Consider the following 17,464-nt stretch of genomic DNA (forward strand, 5'->3'; position numbering starts at 1 on the left):
CCCGGGGACAGGGGCCCGGGGACGGGCCCGGTGCTCCCGCCCGGTGCCGAGCCCCGCTGCCCGCGGCCCCCTCCCCGCGTTACGCACGGGGCTCGCCGGGGCCGGGGGCTCCGCCGGGGATCCCCCGCGGCCGGAGCGGAGCTGGGGGGGGTCCCGGGCGGCCGGGGCGGAGCGGGGGGATCCGGGCCCGGGTTCCAGCGCTCCCCGCGCCGCCGGGAGCCCGAGGCCGAGCGCGGGGTGCGGCACAGCCGGGGCGCCCCGGGGGCGGCGGGGGGCGGCGCGGAGGCTCCCCGGGGGCCGGGGCCGGGCCCGGGCCCCGCAGGGCTGTGGTTAATGTGTAATTCGGAGCATATGGTATTTTCCAAAGGCGGGCGGTTGTGCGGAGCCGGGGGCCGGGGCCGGGGTGCAAATAACGCCGGATGACTCGCGGGGCCGGGCGCGGAGGGCCACGGTGATGGGCTCCTCGCTGGCTAATATTTGCTCTTCAAATATTTTACTTGAAAGGTTTACAACGTTGTTTTTTTTTTTTAATCTTCCAAGAAGGGGCCATCTGTGCCGGTGGCTCGTCTGGAACACACCGGGGAGTCCCCGCCGGGGCCCAGCCGCCACCCCGGGGGCCGCCTTCTATTTGTTCAGCACCCAAAATAAATCAAATCGATGTAATAAAAGCGAAGCTGGATTTATGATTGAATCCCATATGTCCCTGTTTGCTTTGCGGGAGAGACGCGGGAGCGCAGCCCCTCGGGGGGCTCGGCCGGGGGCTCCCCGGGGATGCTCCGGGGCGCGGGGCCGCGCTGTCCGCCGACCGCAGGTGCTGAAACACCGGCGCTCCCCCGGCACCGACTCCGTGCCCGGCCCGGGGGGGGGCTCCGAGCGCCCCCGAGTCCCGACGGAGCCCCCCCGGGCGCGGTCACATCGGGCCGCCCCTTCCTCCCCGTGCTCCTCTCCCTCCTGCCGTGACATCACGGCCCCGCTCCCGGCACCGAGCGCCCGCCCGGCTCCCGGCACGACCCGCTCCAGCCCCGCCGAGGCTCCTCAGGTACCTCCCTGCGCCGCTCCGGCCATTCCCGCTGGCCCGAGCCTCCTTTCCCCGGGCGAAAGCCGCAGGAATTCGCTGTAGGAGCTGGAGCCGAGGGCGCTCCCACCTGGAGAAGTTTTGGGGTCCCGGGGGTCTCCGGCCCCGGGCCGCTGCTCCCGCTCCTTCCTTGTCCCGGTTCCGCACGGGGACCGAGCTCCCCCCGGGCCCGGGGATCCTCGGCACCATCCAGGACGCACCGAGAGCTCCCGGCTCGGCTCTCCCGGCGCTCCCGGCTCGGCTGTCCCGGCGCTCCCGGCTCGGCTGTCCCGGCGCTCCCGGCTCGGCTGTCCCGGTGCTCCCGGCTCGTCTGTCCCGGCGCTCCCGGCGCTCCCGGCTCGGCTCCCCCGGGGCTCCTGGCTCGCCTTTCCCGGGGCTCCCGGCTCGGCTGTCCCGGCGCTCCCGGCGCTCCCGGCTCGGCTGTCCCGGTGCTCCCGGTTCCCTGCGGGGACAGAAATCCCCGTGTCACCTCCGGGCACGGCACGGGCGGTGCCGGGGGTGCTGCCCGAGGGAACTCGGGTCCTGTTCCCCCTTCCCCGAGCATCGCTCCAGGGCCATCCATCCCTCTCCGAGCAGAGGGACGGGGGATGCGCCTCGGCATTCCCGCTCACCTGCGGGAACCCTGCGGGAAACCTGCGGGAAACCTGCGGGGAACCTGCGGGAAACCTGCGGATTCGTCCCTCTTGTTGGATTTATTTCGCTTTTCCTGAGTTTCACCGAGGGTCGGTGTCGCCAAACAACTCCCTCGGGCTGTGCAGGAAGAGGCGAGGCGGGATTTGGGGATTGTGGCAGGGAGACCCCCGCACTGGGGGTGTCCGGGGGGTTTTGGGGGTGTTCCGGGTGAAATCCCGGCTGAACTGGGGGCTCTGGCGAGGCTCCGTGGCTCCGCTGGTGCTCAGCGATGCCCGAGGTGTTGAGGGGAGAGAGGCACCGGCACCGGTGTCCCTGCGGGAATCCTGCCGGGAAATCCTCTGGAGCCAGCCTGGGAGAGCTGGGAATGTTCCCCTGGAGAGGAGAAGGATCCAGGGAGAGCTGAGAGCCCCTGCAGGGCCTGAAGGGGCTCCAGGAGAGCTGCAGAGGGACTGGGACAGGGCTGCAGGGCCAGGAGCCAGGGAATGGCTGCCAGTGCCAGAGGCCAGGGCTGGATGTTGGGATGTTGGGATGTTGGGAATTGGGAATTAGGAATTGGGAATTGCTGGCTGGGACGGTGCTGGCCATGGGGAACCCTCCATTCCCTGTGGATGCCGGCACTGGGCCGGGTCGGGGTGGGCGTGGGGACCCCGCTGTCCCCCGTGGGGTGCCCAGGGGAGCTCTGCGGCCGCTGGGACGCGGCTCCGTTCCGTGCCCGTGGCCGCGGGCAGCACGGGCAGCGCTCCCGGCGTCTCCCGAGCCTCTCCAGAGCCCTGTGATCTCTTTTCCGGGTCTTTATCCCCTGCGCCTGGAGCGGGATTTTTTCCCAAGCTGCCCTCGAGTGTTTCCAGCCCGCTCCCGGATTCCTGCCCGTGTCCCTTCCCCTCGCAGCAGGGTCGCGCCTGAGCCCTGGACACCGGAGCTGATTTATCCCATCCCGGAGTGTCTCCCTCATCCCACTGGGAATTCCCAGGCACCCACAGCCCCCCGAAGCCTCTCCACGATGCAACACCGAGGTGGGAACGGGGGATGTGCCGCGCCGCCGTTCCCTGCTCCGGCACAAACGCGTCCAGCCCGGCTCCGATTCACCTCCCGCCCCCTTGCCCTTCCCAAATTCTCCCCTCTTTCCGTTTCTCCAGCTTCCTGGGGCCGGTGCCCCCACTCCCGGCCTGCACCCACCCCCCAGCATCGAGCCCCACGTCCCTCCGAGCCCCAGCTCCCCCTCCCCAGCCCCTCGGCTCCCGCCCCCTCCCCGCTGCTGTCCCGGCAATTCGGGAGGGCAGAGCCGGCAGCCCCCGCTGCCCCCCAGCCCCGTCCCCCTCCCCAGGGCCCAGCGGGGTGAACCAGCTCGGGGGGCTCTTCCTGAACGGCCGCCCCCTCCCCACGTGCAAGAGGCAGAGAATCATCGCTCTGGCGGCGAGCGGCGCCCGCAGCTCCGACATCTCCCGCAGCCTCAAGGTGCGGCCGGGCCGGGGTCGGGGGGCTCCTTCCCCCTTCCCAAAGCCCCCCCGAGGCTGAAGTGGTGTCCGCAGGTGTCCAACGGCTGCGTCAGTAAAATCCTGCGCCGCTATTACCGGACGGGCGCCGTGGGGCCCAAGGCGGCGGGGGGCAGCAAGCCCCCCATGGCCACCCCCGCCCTGGTGGCCCGGATCGCGAGGATGAAGCTGGAGCGGCCCGGGATCTTCGCCTGGGAGATCCGGCGGCAGCTGCACCACGAGGGAACCTGCGGCAGCAGCGCCATCCCCAGCGTGAGTCCTGCGGGAATCCCGGGAATGCCGCAATTCCCAGCGCCGGGGAGGGCAGGGGGGTCCCGGCCCACGGCGGGGGGCGGCAGGGCGGGGGGAGGAGGGAATGAGAGCCCGGGAGGGTCTCGGGATATGGGAATGATGTCCCGGGAAGGGCTCGGGATATGGGAATGAGGGCCCGGGAAAAGCTCGGGATATGGGAATGACGGCCCGGGAAAAGCTCGGGATAAGGGATGGGTGTCCGGGAAAGGCTCGGGATATGGGAATGAGAGCCCGGGAGGGTCTCGGGATATGGGAATGAGGGCCCGGGAAAGGCTCGGGATATGGGAATGATGTCCCGGGAAGGGCTCGGGATATGGGAATGATGTCCCGGGAAAGGCTCGGGATATGGGAATGAGGGCCCGGGAAAGGCTCGGGATATGGGAATGATGTCCCGGGAAAGGCTCGGGATATGGGAATGAGGGCCCGGGAACGGCTCGGGATATGGGACGGGTGTCCCGGGAAGGGCTCGGGACAGTGGGAATGATATCCCAGGAAGGGCCGGGAGTGATGGAAAGGGTTCGGCTCCGTGGGAAGGACTCGGGAATGGGAAGGATCCACAGGGAAGGGCTCGGTGCTCGCTGAGACGCGGAGCAGGAGCAGGCGGGGAGGGGAAGGCAAATCGCTCCTTCCCAGGGGAAGCAGAGCCCCGAGCGCCGCCCCCGAGCCCGGCTGCCTCCCCGGGACACACCGGGACCCCCGTGCCCCGTTAGGTTCGGTCAGTCCCGGGCGTTCCGGGATCACGGGCAGGGATCAGCCCCGGGCCGGAGGATCCCAGAGACAGCTCCGGGCCCGCCGCCTCCCCCCGTGTCCCCCCGGCTCCCCTCCCGGCACATCCCCTCTCCCCTGCCCAGGTCTCCTCCATCAACCGCGTTCTCAGGACCCTGCCCAGCGACCTCCGGCTGGCGGCCGAGCCCCGGGAGCCGCGGCCACGGCGTGAGCCTCGCCCCAAAGCCCGGAGCCCTCCCGACCCCTCCCGGGCCCTCCGGGGAGCCCCCGGCACCGGCTCCGCCTCCAGCCCCCGCCCTCCTGTGCCCGCAGCGTCCCCCCGGACCGCGACCCCCGGCCCGCAGCCGCCCCCGGCCCCGGGCAGCCCCCGGGAGGGGAGCGGGAGCAGGAACGGGAGCAGGAACGGGAACGGGAGCAGGAACGGGAGCAGGAGCAGGAGCAGGACCGTGTTCTCCCGGCAGCAGGCGGAGGCTCTGGAGAGAGGTGCGCTCCCCACGGGAGCGGGGCTGTTCCCAAGGTTGGGAATTGCCGCTTTCGGGATGGGCTCCTGCCCCTGGGGGTGGCCCGGCCAGCGCTGCGGGGCCCCAAAGCAACCCAGAGAGCCTCAAAGTAACCCAGAGAGCCTCAAGCCAACCCAGAGCGCCCCAAAACTACCCAGAGCGCCCCAAATCAACCCAGAGCAACCCAGAGCACCCCAAAGCAATCCAGAGCACCTCAAACCAACCCAGAGCGCCCCAAATCAACCCAGAGCGCTCCAGAGCAACTCAAACCACCCCAGAGCACCCCAAACCAACCCAGAGAGCCCCAAAACTACCCAGAGCGCCCCAAACCAACCCAGAGCGCCCCAAACCAACCCAGAGAGCCCCAAAACTACCCAGAGCAACCCAGAGCAACCCAGAGCGCCCCAAAACAACCCAGAGCGCTCCAGAGCAACTCAAACCACCCCAGAGCACCCCAAACCAACCCAGAGCGCCCCAAACCAACCCAGAGCGCCCCAAACCAACCCAGAGAGCCCCAAAACTACCCAGAGCGCCCCAGAGCAACCCAGAGCGCCCCAAAACAACCCAGAACGCCCCAGAGCAACTCAAACCACCCCAGAGCACCTCAAATCACCTCAAAGCACTCCAAACCTTCCGGGAGCTCTCCAAACCTCCCCGGAGCTCTCCAAACCTCCCGGGAGCTCTCCAAACCTCGCCGGAGCTCCCCAGAGCACCACAAACCACCTCAGAGCTCTCCAAACCTCCCCGGAGCTCCCCAAACCACTCCAGAGCACTCCAAACCTCGCCGGAGCTCCCCAGAGCACCACAAACCACCTCAGAGCTCTCCAAACCTCCCCGGAGCTCTCCAAACCTTCCCAGAGCACCCCAAACCTCCCCAGAGCACCCCAGAGCAACTCAAACCACCCCAGAGCACCTCAAATCACCTCAAAGCACTCCAAACCTCCCCAGAGCTCTCCAAACCTCTCCGGAGCTCCCCAAACCTCCCCGGAGCTCTCCAAACCTCCCCATAGCACCCCAAACCTCCCCATAGCACCCCAAACCTCCCCGGAGCTCCCCAAACCTCCCCGGAGCTCTCCAAACCTCCCCGGAGCTCCCCAAACCTCCCCGGAGCTCCCCAAACCTCCCCGGAGCTCCCCAGCTCGCTGCCCCGGGCTCTGGCTGCAGACACTGCCCGGATCCGGGGGTGGCTGCCCGGACCCCCCCGGGTGACCCCGATCCCCTCGCAGAGTTCCAGCGGGGACAGTACCCGGACACCGCCACCCGCGAGAGCCTGGCCGCGGCCACCCGGCTCCCGGACAGCACCGTCAGGGTGAGAGGGGTCCTGGGGCAGGGGGGACCGGGGCCCTCCTGCCCCCGGGGACAGCTCCGTGACCCTCACAGGGCTGGGGACAGCTCCGCACAGGGGTGGGGACAGCTCCGTGACCCTCACAGGGCTGGGGACAGCTCCGCACAGGGTGGGGACAGCTCCGTGACCCTCACGGGGGGGGGGGGACAGCTCCGCACAGGGGTGGGGACAGCTCCGTGACCCTCACAGGGGTGGGGACAGCTCCGCACAGGGTGGGGACAGCTCCGTGACCCTCACAGGGCTGGGGACAGCTCCGCACAGGGGTGGGGACAGCTCCGTGACCCTCACAGGGTGGGGACAGCTCCGCACAGGGTGGGGACAGCTCCGTGACCCTCACGGGGGGGGGGACAGCTCCGCACAGGGGGGGGCTCCCCAGGGCAGGGATTGTCCCGGGATCGGGGGGCTCTCCCTGGCACAGCTGGCACAGCTGGCACATTCCCTGGCACACTTGACACAGCTGGCACACTTGACACACTCCCTGGCACACCTGGCACACCCCTGGCACACCTGGCACACCCCTGGCACACCTGGAACCCGTGGCACATTCCCTGGCACAGCTGGCACACATCTGGCACACCTGGAATCCCTGGCACCCCTGGCACACCTGGAACACTTCCTGGCCCCCGTGGCACACTCCCCTCATGTTCTCCCCAGCAGCTGCAGCCCCACTGCCCTGTGCCGCTGCCGAGCCTCTCCCGGTGCCCGCAGCCCCTTCCCCTCGGGCCCCGGCAGCCCCGGTAGCCCCGGCAGCCCCGGCAGCCCCGGTAGCCCCGGCAGCCCCGGTAGCCCCGGCAGTCCGGGCAGTGCCAGCAGCGGGTCCCCGGTGCCAGGGCAGCCCTGCCCGGGAAATGCCGTGCCCTGTGCCGGGGCGGGATCCGAGCCCTTGTCTCTGTCCGCGTCCCTGTCCCTGTCCGTGTCCCTGTCCGTGTCCCTGTCCCTGTCCCTGTCCCTGTCCCCTGTCCCTGACCCTGACCCTGTCCGTGTCCCTGTCCCTGTCGGTGTCCACGCTCGGGATCAGGACCCTTCCTCTGTCCGTGGCCATGTCTGGGACCGAGCCCCTCTCTCTGCCTGTGTCCCTCGCGTGTCCCCGGTCACTCCCGGGGTGTCCCGGGGCTCGCGGCAGTGCCAGGCCCGTGTGGGACGGGCGGGGGGCGGCCTCAGCTCCCGGCTCTCCCCAGGTTTGGTTCTCCAACCGCCGAGCCAAGTGGCGCCGGGAGAACGAGCAGCAGCAGCCGGAGCCCGGCGGCGCAGGTGACAGCCCGGGGACCGAGGGGACACCCAGGGGTGGCCCTGGGAGGGAGCGCGGCTGAAATCTGGGGCTGGGAGCTGGGCAAGGACACGGCCGCTGTCCCACCGGTGAGCCAGGACATTGTCCCCTCCCGTCCCCACGCAGGCTCCTGGTGCCACTGGACCCCGGCCGCTCTCGGTGCCGCCGCCGCCGCCGCCGCCCGGGTAGGACACGGCCGGCACCCGCTGGAGCCCCGGACCCTCTGCCGGAGGTCCCGGAGCACCCCTGTGACCCTCTGGTGTCCCCGCAGCCCCTCCAGGACCCCCCCTCGGGCTCTGCGCGGCCCCTCCCCGGCCTCGCCCCGCACCCGCGGCCCCCGGCCCCGCTGCACCTCTGCGCCTCCGGCCCCTGCGCCTGGGACGAGGCTTGCTGCGGTACGAGGGGCCGGGACCCCCGGGCTTCTGGGGCTGCGGGTCCCGGGGACGCCGCCCGAGCCCCGTGTCCTTCCCGCAGGTTCGGTTCCCGGTGGGAGCCCCGCTCCATCGCCCTGGCAGCCCCTGGAGAGCCTCCCCCTGGCCCTGCTGCCCCCCGGGCTCACCCCGCTGCCAGCCTGGGGCCCGGAGCCCCTCTGAGCCCCGGTGCCACCGTCCCCCGAGCTCCCTGAGCCCCCCGAACCCCCGAACCCCTCTGAGCCCCGGTGCCACCGCCCCCCGAGCCCCCCGACCCCTCTGAGCCCCCCGAGCCCCCGGTGCCACCGTCCCCCCGAGCCCCCCGAGCCCCCCGAGCCCCCCGCCCGCCCCCACGGCTCGAGGGGTCCCGGCAGGACGGGGGTCCCGACAGCGCCGGAGCCTTGAGGGTACCCGTGAAGGGCGAGCTCCGCTGGCAGCCGGGCGAGCACGGCCGGGCCAGCCCGAAGCACCTCCAGGCACGGGCGGATCGCGGAATGCGGGGTCCCGGAGCCGTCCCGGGGGTGCCCCGGGGCTGCAGCGCCTCGTCCCGAGCCAGGACAGCTCTTTGGAGCAGCGACCCCGCCGGAGCAGAGGGAATGTCCCGGGGGCCGGGGTCCCAAATGCGCACGGGGGAACGGGATGGGGGTCCCGGCAGCCCCCGAGGCCGGAGCTGCCGGCAGAGGGGACGGCCCCGGGTGGCCCCTGGGTGGCACCCAGCTCAGGGTGGCACCTCCCGCACCTCCGCGTCCCTCGGGGCTCCCGGCTGGAGCCGCTCCGCTCCCGGGCCGCTCGGGCATTAAAGCGCTTTCCCCGCTCCTCCCCGGCTCCGCGCTCGTCTCCTCGCACGTTCCCCGCTCGTTCCCCTCCCGGCTCCCGGCCCGGGCCCTCCCTGCCCTGCCCGGGAGGCCGAATCGCGCCGAGACCGCGGTGAACACGAGCACGAGCAGCGTTATTCCAACAACAAACTCAGCTCCGGCCTGGGGTGGGCGCGGGGGAGGGCGGGGGGCGCCGGAGCGGCCCCGGGCGCTGCGGCTGCCCCGGACCCCGCGGGCGCGGCTCCGGCTCGGAGCAGCCACAGGCGGCTCTGCTCATCCTCCGGCTCAGCCCAGCTGCTCCCTCAGGAACCGCAGGAAATTCCTCAGCAGCTCACACAACTTCAGCAGGCTCTGGTACGGCACCGAGATGAGCAGGAGCCGGTCCGCTTCCCGTGTCGGCACCGGCTCCTCGGGCTCCAGGGCCGCGTCTGCCTCCGGGGCCGGCTCTGCCTCCGGGGCCGGCTCTGGCTCTGGCATTGGCACTAGTGTCGGTTCTGGCACTGGCACTGGCTCTGGCACCAGCTCTGGCTCTGGTTCCAGCTCTGGTTCCAGCTCTGGCTCTGGCATTGGCACTAACGTCGGCTCTGGCACTGGCACTGGTGTCGGCTCTGGCACCAGCTCTGGCTCTGGTTCCAGCTCTGGCTCTGGCACTGGCACTGGTGTTGGTTCTGGCACCATCAGCTCTGGCTCTGGCTCTGGTGTTGCCTCTGGCATTGGCACTAGTGTCGGCTCTGGCACTGGCAGCGGCTCTGGCACCAGCTCTGGCTCTGGTTCCAGCTCTGGCTCTGGCACTGGCACTGGTGTCGGCTCTGGCACTGGCACTGGTGTTGGTTCTGGCACCAGCTCTGGCTCTGGTTCCAGTTCTGGTTCCGGCTCTGACTCTAGCGTTGGCTCTGGCACTGGCACTGGTTCCGGCTCTGGTACCAGCTCTGGTTCCGGCTCTGGCTCCGGCTCTGGCTCTGGCTCTGGCTCCTCCTCTGGCTCTGGTTCCAGTTCTGGTTCCGGCTCTGGCTCTGGCGTTGGCTCTGGCACTGGCACTGGTGTTGGCTCTGGCACCAGCTCTGGTTCCGGCTCTGGCTCTGGCTCTGGTTCCAGCTCTGGTTCTGGTTCCAGTTCTGGTTCCAGTTCTGGTTCTGGTTCCAGCTCTGGTTCTGGTTCTGGCTCTGGCTCTGGTTCCAGCTCTGGTATCGGGGTCTCTGCAGAAGTCGGGGTGCAGTTTGGCTCCGGTGCTGGTCCGGATATGTCAGCTGGGCTCAGGCCCGTCTGGAGCAGGATCCAGTTGTAGAAGTGCTGAGTGGAGGTGTAGACCCCGGGGTGCCTGGCTCTGTCACAGCCTTTTCCCCAGCTGCTCACTCCCACAAGCCAGAAGTAGTCGGCTCTGTTGTCCTTGCAGATGAGAGGATTCCCGCTGTCCCCCTGTGCCAGGAGAGAAGATCAGAGGCTGTGGTGGGCTGCTGCCATCCCCAGGGCTGCCTCCTCCCTCCCATACCCAGGGTTTGCTCCTCCCTCCCATCCCCAGGGTTTGCTCCTTTCTCCCATCCCAGGGTTTTCTCCTCTCTCCCATCCCCAGGGTTTGCTCCTCTCTCCCATCCCCAGGGTTTTCTCCTCTCTCCCATCCCAGGGTTTTCTCCTCTCTCCCATCCCAGGGTTTTCTCCTCTCTCCCATCCCAGGGTTTTCTCCTCTCTCCCATCCCAAGGTTTTCTCCTCTCTCCCATCCCCAGGGCTGGCTCCTCTCTCCCAGCCCCTGCCAGCTCTGCATTCCCAGCCTGGGAAGGTTCATCTCAGGGTTCAGAGCTCTCCCATCTCTCCCAGATGTGTGGGGGACAGATGTTCCAGGGTCACATCCCTATTTTTGGGGCTCCCACGGGACAGGCTGGGCTGTGTGTGGGGGCTCCTACCTGGCAGGTGTCGATGCCACCCTGCGGGTACCCAGCACACAGGTTGTCAGCATGAACGGCCCCCGAGTACCAGCGGCTGCTGTTGCAGAGCTCCGTGTCCATCAGGTGGACCTTGGACTCCTGCAGAACCATTCCTGATCCCGGAACCGCGGGAATGAGCCCCCAGCAGCTCCCGGGACCCGTTCCTTCCCGTTCCCCGGGGTTCTGCCCCCTTCCCCGGGCCCGGTTCTGCCCCTTCCCCGGGGCTCTGCCCCTTCCCCAGGGTTCTGTCCCTTCCCCGGGGTTCTGTCCCTTCCCCGGGGCTCTGCCCCATCCCCGGGGCTCTGCCCCATCCCCGGGGCTCTGCCCCATCCCCGGGGTTCTGCCCCTTCCCCGGGCCGGGCTCTGCCCCATCCCCAGGCCCGGCTCTGCCCCTTCCCCGGGCCCGGTTCTGCCCCTTCCCCGGGGTTCTGCCCCTTCCCCGGGCCGGGCTCTGCCCCTTCCCCTTCCCCGGGCCCGGTTCTGCCCCTTCCCCGGGGTTCTGCCCCTTCCCCGGGCCCGGCTCTGCTCCTTCCCCATCCCCAGGCCCGGCTCTGCCCCATCCCCGGGCCCGGCTCTGTCCCTTCCCTGGGGTTCTGCCCCTTCCCCGGGCCGGGCTCTGCCCCTTCCCCTTCCCCGGGCCCGGCTCTGTCCCTTCCCCGGGGCTCTGCCCCTTCCCCGGGCCCGGCTCTGTCCCTTCCCCGGGGCTCTGCCCCTTCCCCTTCCCCGGGCCCGGCTCTGCCCCTTCCCCACGGAGCGATGCTGTCCAGCTGTGTCCCAGTTGTTGGTCCCGGGAGGAACCGGAGCCATCTCTGCAGAGGCTTCTCGGGGCCAGCAGGAATTGTTTGGCTGAGAAGGAACCTCCCAGCTCATCCCAGCCTCCCCCCAGCCCGGGCTGCTCCGAGCCCCGGCCCTGCTGCCATCCCGCAGCTGGACTCTGTCTGTGGCCACTCCACGTCCCCAGGGTGCCCAGCCTGTGTCCCTGGCATGCCCAGCTCTCCCTCAGGGCGCACATCCTGCATGGGAACTCACCTCTGGCAAAGTTCCAGCCGGCGATGTAGCAGGATTTCAGCTCCGAGACCCTGAGCGAGGCGTCGGGCACGCAGCCCAGCTGGATGTAGTCGCTGCACTCCACGGGCTGCTCCAGCTCCAGCAGGGCGATGTCATTCCTCGCCGTGGCAGGCACGTAGTGCCGGTGTACCAGGAGCCTCTGGATGTGTCTCACCGCAGCCTCGGGGCCCGGCTGGCTCAGGTCTGTGGCCCCCATCACCACCTCCCACGTGGAGATGTCCCTAGAGAGGGGACAGGGGCTGTAATTTCCCTCTCCTTGCCTCCTTTGGGCTGAATTCTCTGTGGATTTAACTTTTCTCTCTCTCTCTCAGCCTCCTTTGGGCTGAATTCTCAACTTTTCTTTCTCTCCTTGCCTCCTTTGGGCTGAATTCTCAACTTTTCTTTCTCTCCTTGCCTCCTTTGGGCTGAATTCTCAACTTTTCTCTCTCTCTCTCAGCCTCCTTTGGGCTGAATTCTCTGTGGATTTAACTTTTCTCTCTCGCTCTCAGCCTCCTTTGGGCTGAATTCCTCTGGGATCCTCCCTCCTGGGGAGTCCCACTTATCTCAGTCCTTATGATTCAAAGAAAACTCCCGAGCTCGTTAGAATCTTATTTCTCCTGTTTATTTATTAACAGGTGATCACAAAACTTAACAGCTCTCTCCAGGCTGGCTACACAAATTTAATCTTTGCAATTTGGTACATTTCTTTCTTCTGATGGTACAAACAAGGCCTTGTGGCTCACTTTGTGTTTGATGCACAAAATGGCCCCGAAATACGCAGTTCTTTTATCTTTATACCTATTTTTACCCAATTAACAATAGACACGAATATTATTTTTCTTAATGACCCAATGACCCATCACCTCTGTGATGCACTGTGGCATTCTCTATCCAATCACTGACTATTACCTAAAAACCTCCAGGAGAAGAAGATGAAGAAGAAAGAAGAAGGGACAAGAGACAACACCTTAAATCCTCAATCTCGTCTCCTGTTCTCTAAACTAACTTTTTCACCCAGTGATTAAAAACCTTTCTAATCTACACACTTACATTTTCAGCTTTTCCTATCTAACTTTACCATTTGTTCTCATGCATCACCATGAAAACACGCTCATGAATTTCATATTCTATGAAACTCGGTGTTTTTCTGGATCTTATAACTGAGTATCAGAAACAAGGGCACACACTCTGGATTCCAGACAGGGTGACAGGGGTGACAGAGCCACGGGCTGGCAGTGGCCCAGCATTTCCCTGCCTTCCTCTTCCCAAGGCGGACAGGGAAGTGTCCGAGGTGAGTTTTACCCTTGGGAGATACCAGGATTTTTAGATGCACTACAAGAGGGAAGCAGAGAGGAAAGAGCCGGGGTGAAAGTGGCACCTGGTGCTGTCACCTGGGCACCTGGCTGTGCTCTGGGGACATCTCTGTCCCTGCTGGTTTGTTGGGGAGGGTGAAACAGGGAAACCTTATGAACGTGATGGGCAAAAGATTCTAAAAATACGAAGGCTGGAATCGAAGTAGCAATGAAAGCCTGCTTTGAGTCTCAGGATACTGAGCACTGGTTAACCAAAGAACAGTAGCCTAGAACAATTCTCCTAGAGGAGAATCCCTGTTGATAAAACAATGTCCTTCTGCTGATCGAAAAGCACAAAGGTCCAGAAGCAAGGGAAGAACTCGTAAGGTTTTGTAGAATCTAAAATGCAACACTGTATGTTAATATAGGGAAGCGCATAGGCTGGATGTAAATTCTTTAGTGGGTGTGTCTCATGGTGATTGGTTACTGAGAATTAGAATATTCACGATAGAAAAAGATAGATTGGATTGTAACAAGAACTTCGATCTCTTAACTCTTATCTCTTAGCCTTTCCCTCTTACCCCCTTACCCCTCTCCCCCCCTCTTAACTCTCAGCCCCCTCTCCCTGCTCCTACCCCCTAATCTTCCCTGCTTTCTCCCTTTGCTTTTTCCCTCTTTCCCTCTGTTCTCTCTCCCTTCTTCCCCTTTTCCAACCTCTCCTCCCCTTCTTTACCTGTTCTCTCTCCCCTTCTCCCCTTTTCCAACCTCTCCTCCCCTTTTCCAACCTCTCCTCCCCTTCTTTACCCGTTCTCTCTCCCCTTCTCCCCTTTTCCAACCTCTCCTCCCCTGCTCTACCAACTCTTTCTCCCCTCCTTCCCTTTTCCAACCTCTCCTCCCCTTTCCCAACCTCTCCTCCCCTTCTTTACCCGTTCTCTCTCCCCTTCTCCCCTTTTCCAACCTCTCTTCCCCTTTCCCAACCTCTCCTCCCCTTCTCTACCTGTTCTTACTCCCTCCCTTCCCTTTTCCAACCTCACCTCCCCTTCTTTACCTGTTCTCTCTCCCTTCCTCCCCTTTTCCAACCTCTCCTCCCCTTCTCTACCTGTTCTCTCTCCTCCTTCCCTTTTCCAACCTCTCCTCCCCTTTTCCAACCTCTCCTCCCCTTTTCCAACCTCTCCTCCCCTTTTCCAACCTCTCCTCCCCTTCTCCACCTGTTCTCTCTCCCCTCCTCCCCTTTTCCAACCTCTCCTCCCCTTCTCTCCCATCTCTCTCTCCCCTCCCCTGGCCCATGGGGATGCCGAGGCTGGTGGCAGACACGGCTCTCCCCTCTTTTTACCCTTATAATAAATCGCTTATCCTTGAACACCTTGACCCTGGAGAAGTCTCTCACCGCGAGCGAGCGTTTTTTACACACCAATTTTAGGAGTCTGGAATCCAGAGTGTGTGCCCTTGTTTCTGATACTCAGTTATAAGATCTAGAAAAACACTGAGTTTCATAGAATATGAAATATAATATAATATATAATATATAATATATAATATATAATATATAATATATAATATATAATATATAATATATATAATATAGTATATATATTATATATAATATAATATATAAAATATTTTTAAAAATATATAATATATAGTATATATAATATATATACTATATATAATATATATAACATATATAATATATATAAATATAATATATTATATAATTATAATATAATAATATATATTTCATAGAATACGAAATTCATGAGCGTGTTTTCATGGTGATACATGAGAACAAATGGTAAAGTTAGATAGGAAAAGCTGAAAATGTAAGTGTGTAGATTAGAAAGTTTTTTAATCACTGGGTGAAAAAGTTAGTTTAGAGAACAGGAGACGAGATTGAGGATTTACGGTGCTGTCTCTTGTCCCTTCTTCTTTCTTCTTCATCTTCTTCTCCTGGAGGTTTTTGGGTGATTAGATAAAAAATGCAGCAGTGCAGCACAGAGGTGATGGGTCATTGGGTCATTAAGAAAAATAATATTCGTGTCTATTGTTAATCGGGTAAAAATAGGTATAAAGATAAAAGAACTGCGTATTTCGGGGCCATTTTGTGGATCAGACACAAAGTGTGCCACAAGGCCTTGTTTGTACCATCAGAAGAAAGAAATTTGCCAAATTGCAAAGATTAAATTTGTGTAGCCAGCCCGGAGAAAGCTGTTAAGTTTTGTGATCACCTGTTAATAAATAAATAGGAGAAATAAGATTCTAACGAGCTCGGGAGTTTTCTTTGAATCATAAGGACTGAGATAAGTGGGAGTCCCCAGGAGGGAGGATCCCAGAGGAATTCAGCCCAAAGGAGGCTGAGAGCGAGAGAGAAAAGTTAAATCCACAGAGAATTCATCCCAAAGGAGGCAAAGACAGAGAGAGAAAAGTTGAGAATTTAGCCCAAAAGAGGCTGAGAGAGAGAGAAAAGTTGAGAATCCAGCCCAAAGGAGGCAAAGAGAGAGGGAGAAAAGTTAAATCCACAGAGAATTCAACCCAAAGGAGGCTGAGAGAGAGAGAAAAGTTAAATCCACAGAGAATTCAACCGAAAAGAGGCTGAGAGAGAGAGAAAAGTTAAATCCACAGAGAATTCAACCCAAAAGAGGCTGAGAGAGACGGAAAAGTTGAGAATTCAGCCCAAAGGAGGCTGAGAGAGAGAGAAAAGTTGAGAATTCAGCCCAAAGGAGGCTGAGAGGGAAAAGTTGAGAATTCAGCCCAAAGGAGGCTGAGAGGGAAAAGTTGAGAATTCAGCCCAAAAGAGGCAGAGAGAGAAAAGTTGAGAATTCAGCCCAAAAGAGGCAGAGAGAGAAAAGCTGAGAATTCAGCCCAAAAGAGGCAAAGAGAGATAAATGACACCAATATTTTTTCTTACCCGCCCCTGGCGAAGCAGTGTGCGACCGTGAGGACCCACCGGGAGCTGAGGAGGACACCGGTGCACATGTGCCACGTGCCGTTCGCCCAGGTGGCCTGGATGCTGACAATGCCAGGCCAGGAGCCCGGGGGGACCCCGGTGCCACCCAGGAAGCGGGAGGTGGCAGCGGCTGAGCTGTGGTCGGAAGCCAAGGGACGGAGCCCGCAGGTCCCTCTGGAAGGACAAAGCCATTGGTGACCTGCTTGGGGACAGCGGGGACAGCGGGGACAGGGACCCCCCGAGGGGCTCATCCGTGCCAGGACAGTGGGGACAGTGGGGACAGTGGGGACAGAGGGGACAGCGGGGACAATGGGGACAGTGGGGACAGGGACCCCCGAGGGGCTCATCCCTGCCAGGACAGTGGGGACAGCGGGGACAGTGGGGACAGAGGGGACAGGGACCCCCCGAGGGGCTCATCCGTTCCAGGAGAGTGGGGACAGTGGGGACAGTGGGGACAGTGGGGACAGTGGGGACAGAGTGGAACAGAGGGGACAGAGGGGACAGAGGGGACAGTGGGGACAGTGGGGACAGAGGGGGACAGAGGGGACAGAGGGGACAGTGGGGATAGTGGGGACAGCAGGGACAGTGGGGACAGTGGGGACAGCGGGGACAGCGGGGACAGCGGGGACAGTGGGGACAGCGGGGACAGTGGGGACAGTGGGGACAGTGGGGACAGCGGGGACAGCGGGGACAGTGGGGACAGTGGGGACAGCGAGGACAGTGGGGACAGGGACTCCCCCCCAGGACAGCGGGACACAGGGACCCCCGAGGGGCTCATCCCTGCCAGGACAGTGGGGACAGGGACACCCCCCAGGACAGTGGGGACAGGGACCCCACCCAGGACAGTGGGGACAGGGACCCCCCGAGGGGCTCATCCGTGCCGGGACAGTGGGGACAGCGGGGACAGCGGGGACAGTGGGGACAGTGGGGACAGCGAGGACAGTGGGGACAGGGACTCCCCCCCAGGACAGTGGGGACAGGGACCCCCGAGGGGCTCATCCCTGCCAGGACAGCCCCGAGTGTCCCCAAGCCCCTGGGGACACCGACCTGCAGGTGTCCCACGTGCCCCCCACGGGCCCGGCCAGGGCCAGCAGGACGAGCAGGGCCAGCAGAGCCATCGGTGCCAGCGCAGGTGGCAGAGGCGGAGCGCTGCTGTCACCTCTGGTGGCCCTGGCGGTGCCACCGGCCCGGGCTGATGTCACACAGGGGCCGGTTCCAGGGACACAGGGACAGCTCGGTGTCACAGAGATGTGGAACGTTGTGAGCACCAGCACGGGCTGAGACCGGGCAGAACCTTCTGGAACCGGGCTGGGCACGAGCCTGGGACAGGGATTTGGGGGGGGCTGGGGGTGAGAGCTGGGAATGTTCCCCTGGAGAGGAGAAGGATCCAGGGAGAGCTTCCAGAACATTCCAGGGCCTGAAGGGGCTCCAGGAGAGCTGGGAATGTTCCCCTGGAGAGGAGAAGGATCCAGGGAGAGCTGAGAGCCCCTGCAGGGCCTGAAGGGGCTCCAGGAGAGCTGCAGAGGGACTGGGACAGGGCTGCAGGGCCAGGAGCCAGGGAATGGCTGCCAGTGCCAGAGGCCAGGGCTGGATGTTGGGATGTTGGGAATTGGGAATTGCTGGCTGGGCTGGAATTGCCAGAGCAGCTGTGGCTGCCCCTGGATCCCTGGCAGTGGCCAAGGGCGGGCTGGACACAGGGACAGAGA

The 17,464-nt window shown here is 63.5% G+C and overlaps 1 protein-coding gene across 1 annotated transcript; it reads right to left on the reverse strand.

The window, feature by feature from the left end:
* Positions 1-8,840: 8,840 nt before the first annotated feature.
* On the reverse strand, positions 8,841-16,887 carry LOC131591548 (acrosin-like). Its single transcript, XM_058862359.1, has 5 exons — positions 16,806-16,887; positions 15,720-15,932; positions 11,505-11,764; positions 10,455-10,588; positions 8,841-9,971 (listed from the first exon to the last, which is right to left on the reverse strand). The coding sequence occupies exons 1-5, from the start codon at positions 16,874-16,876 to the stop codon at positions 8,841-8,843; spliced, it is 1,809 nt and encodes a 602-aa protein (XP_058718342.1). The 5' UTR covers positions 16,877-16,887.
* Positions 16,888-17,464: the final 577 nt, after the last annotated feature.

Source organism: Poecile atricapillus, chromosome W (genome assembly GCF_030490865.1).
Source record: "Poecile atricapillus isolate bPoeAtr1 chromosome W, bPoeAtr1.hap1, whole genome shotgun sequence".
NCBI lineage: Eukaryota > Metazoa > Chordata > Aves > Passeriformes > Paridae > Poecile > Poecile atricapillus.

What these genes read in the sequence shown, in the direction of transcription:
- LOC131591548 (XM_058862359.1), bottom strand. Translation starts at nt 16,876, where the DNA reads ATGGCTCTGCTGGCCCTGCTCGTCCTGCTGGCCCTGGCCGGGCCCGTG. An exon ending in CACTGCTTCGCCAGGGGCGG is followed by an intron (nt 11,765 to 15,719) that starts GTAAGAAAAAAT and finishes TCCCCTCTCTAG; the next exon opens with GGACATCTCCACGTGGGAGG. An exon ending in CGGCTGGAACTTTGCCAGAG is followed by an intron (nt 10,589 to 11,504) that starts GTGAGTTCCCAT and finishes TTCCGGGATCAG; the next exon opens with GAATGGTTCTGCAGGAGTCC.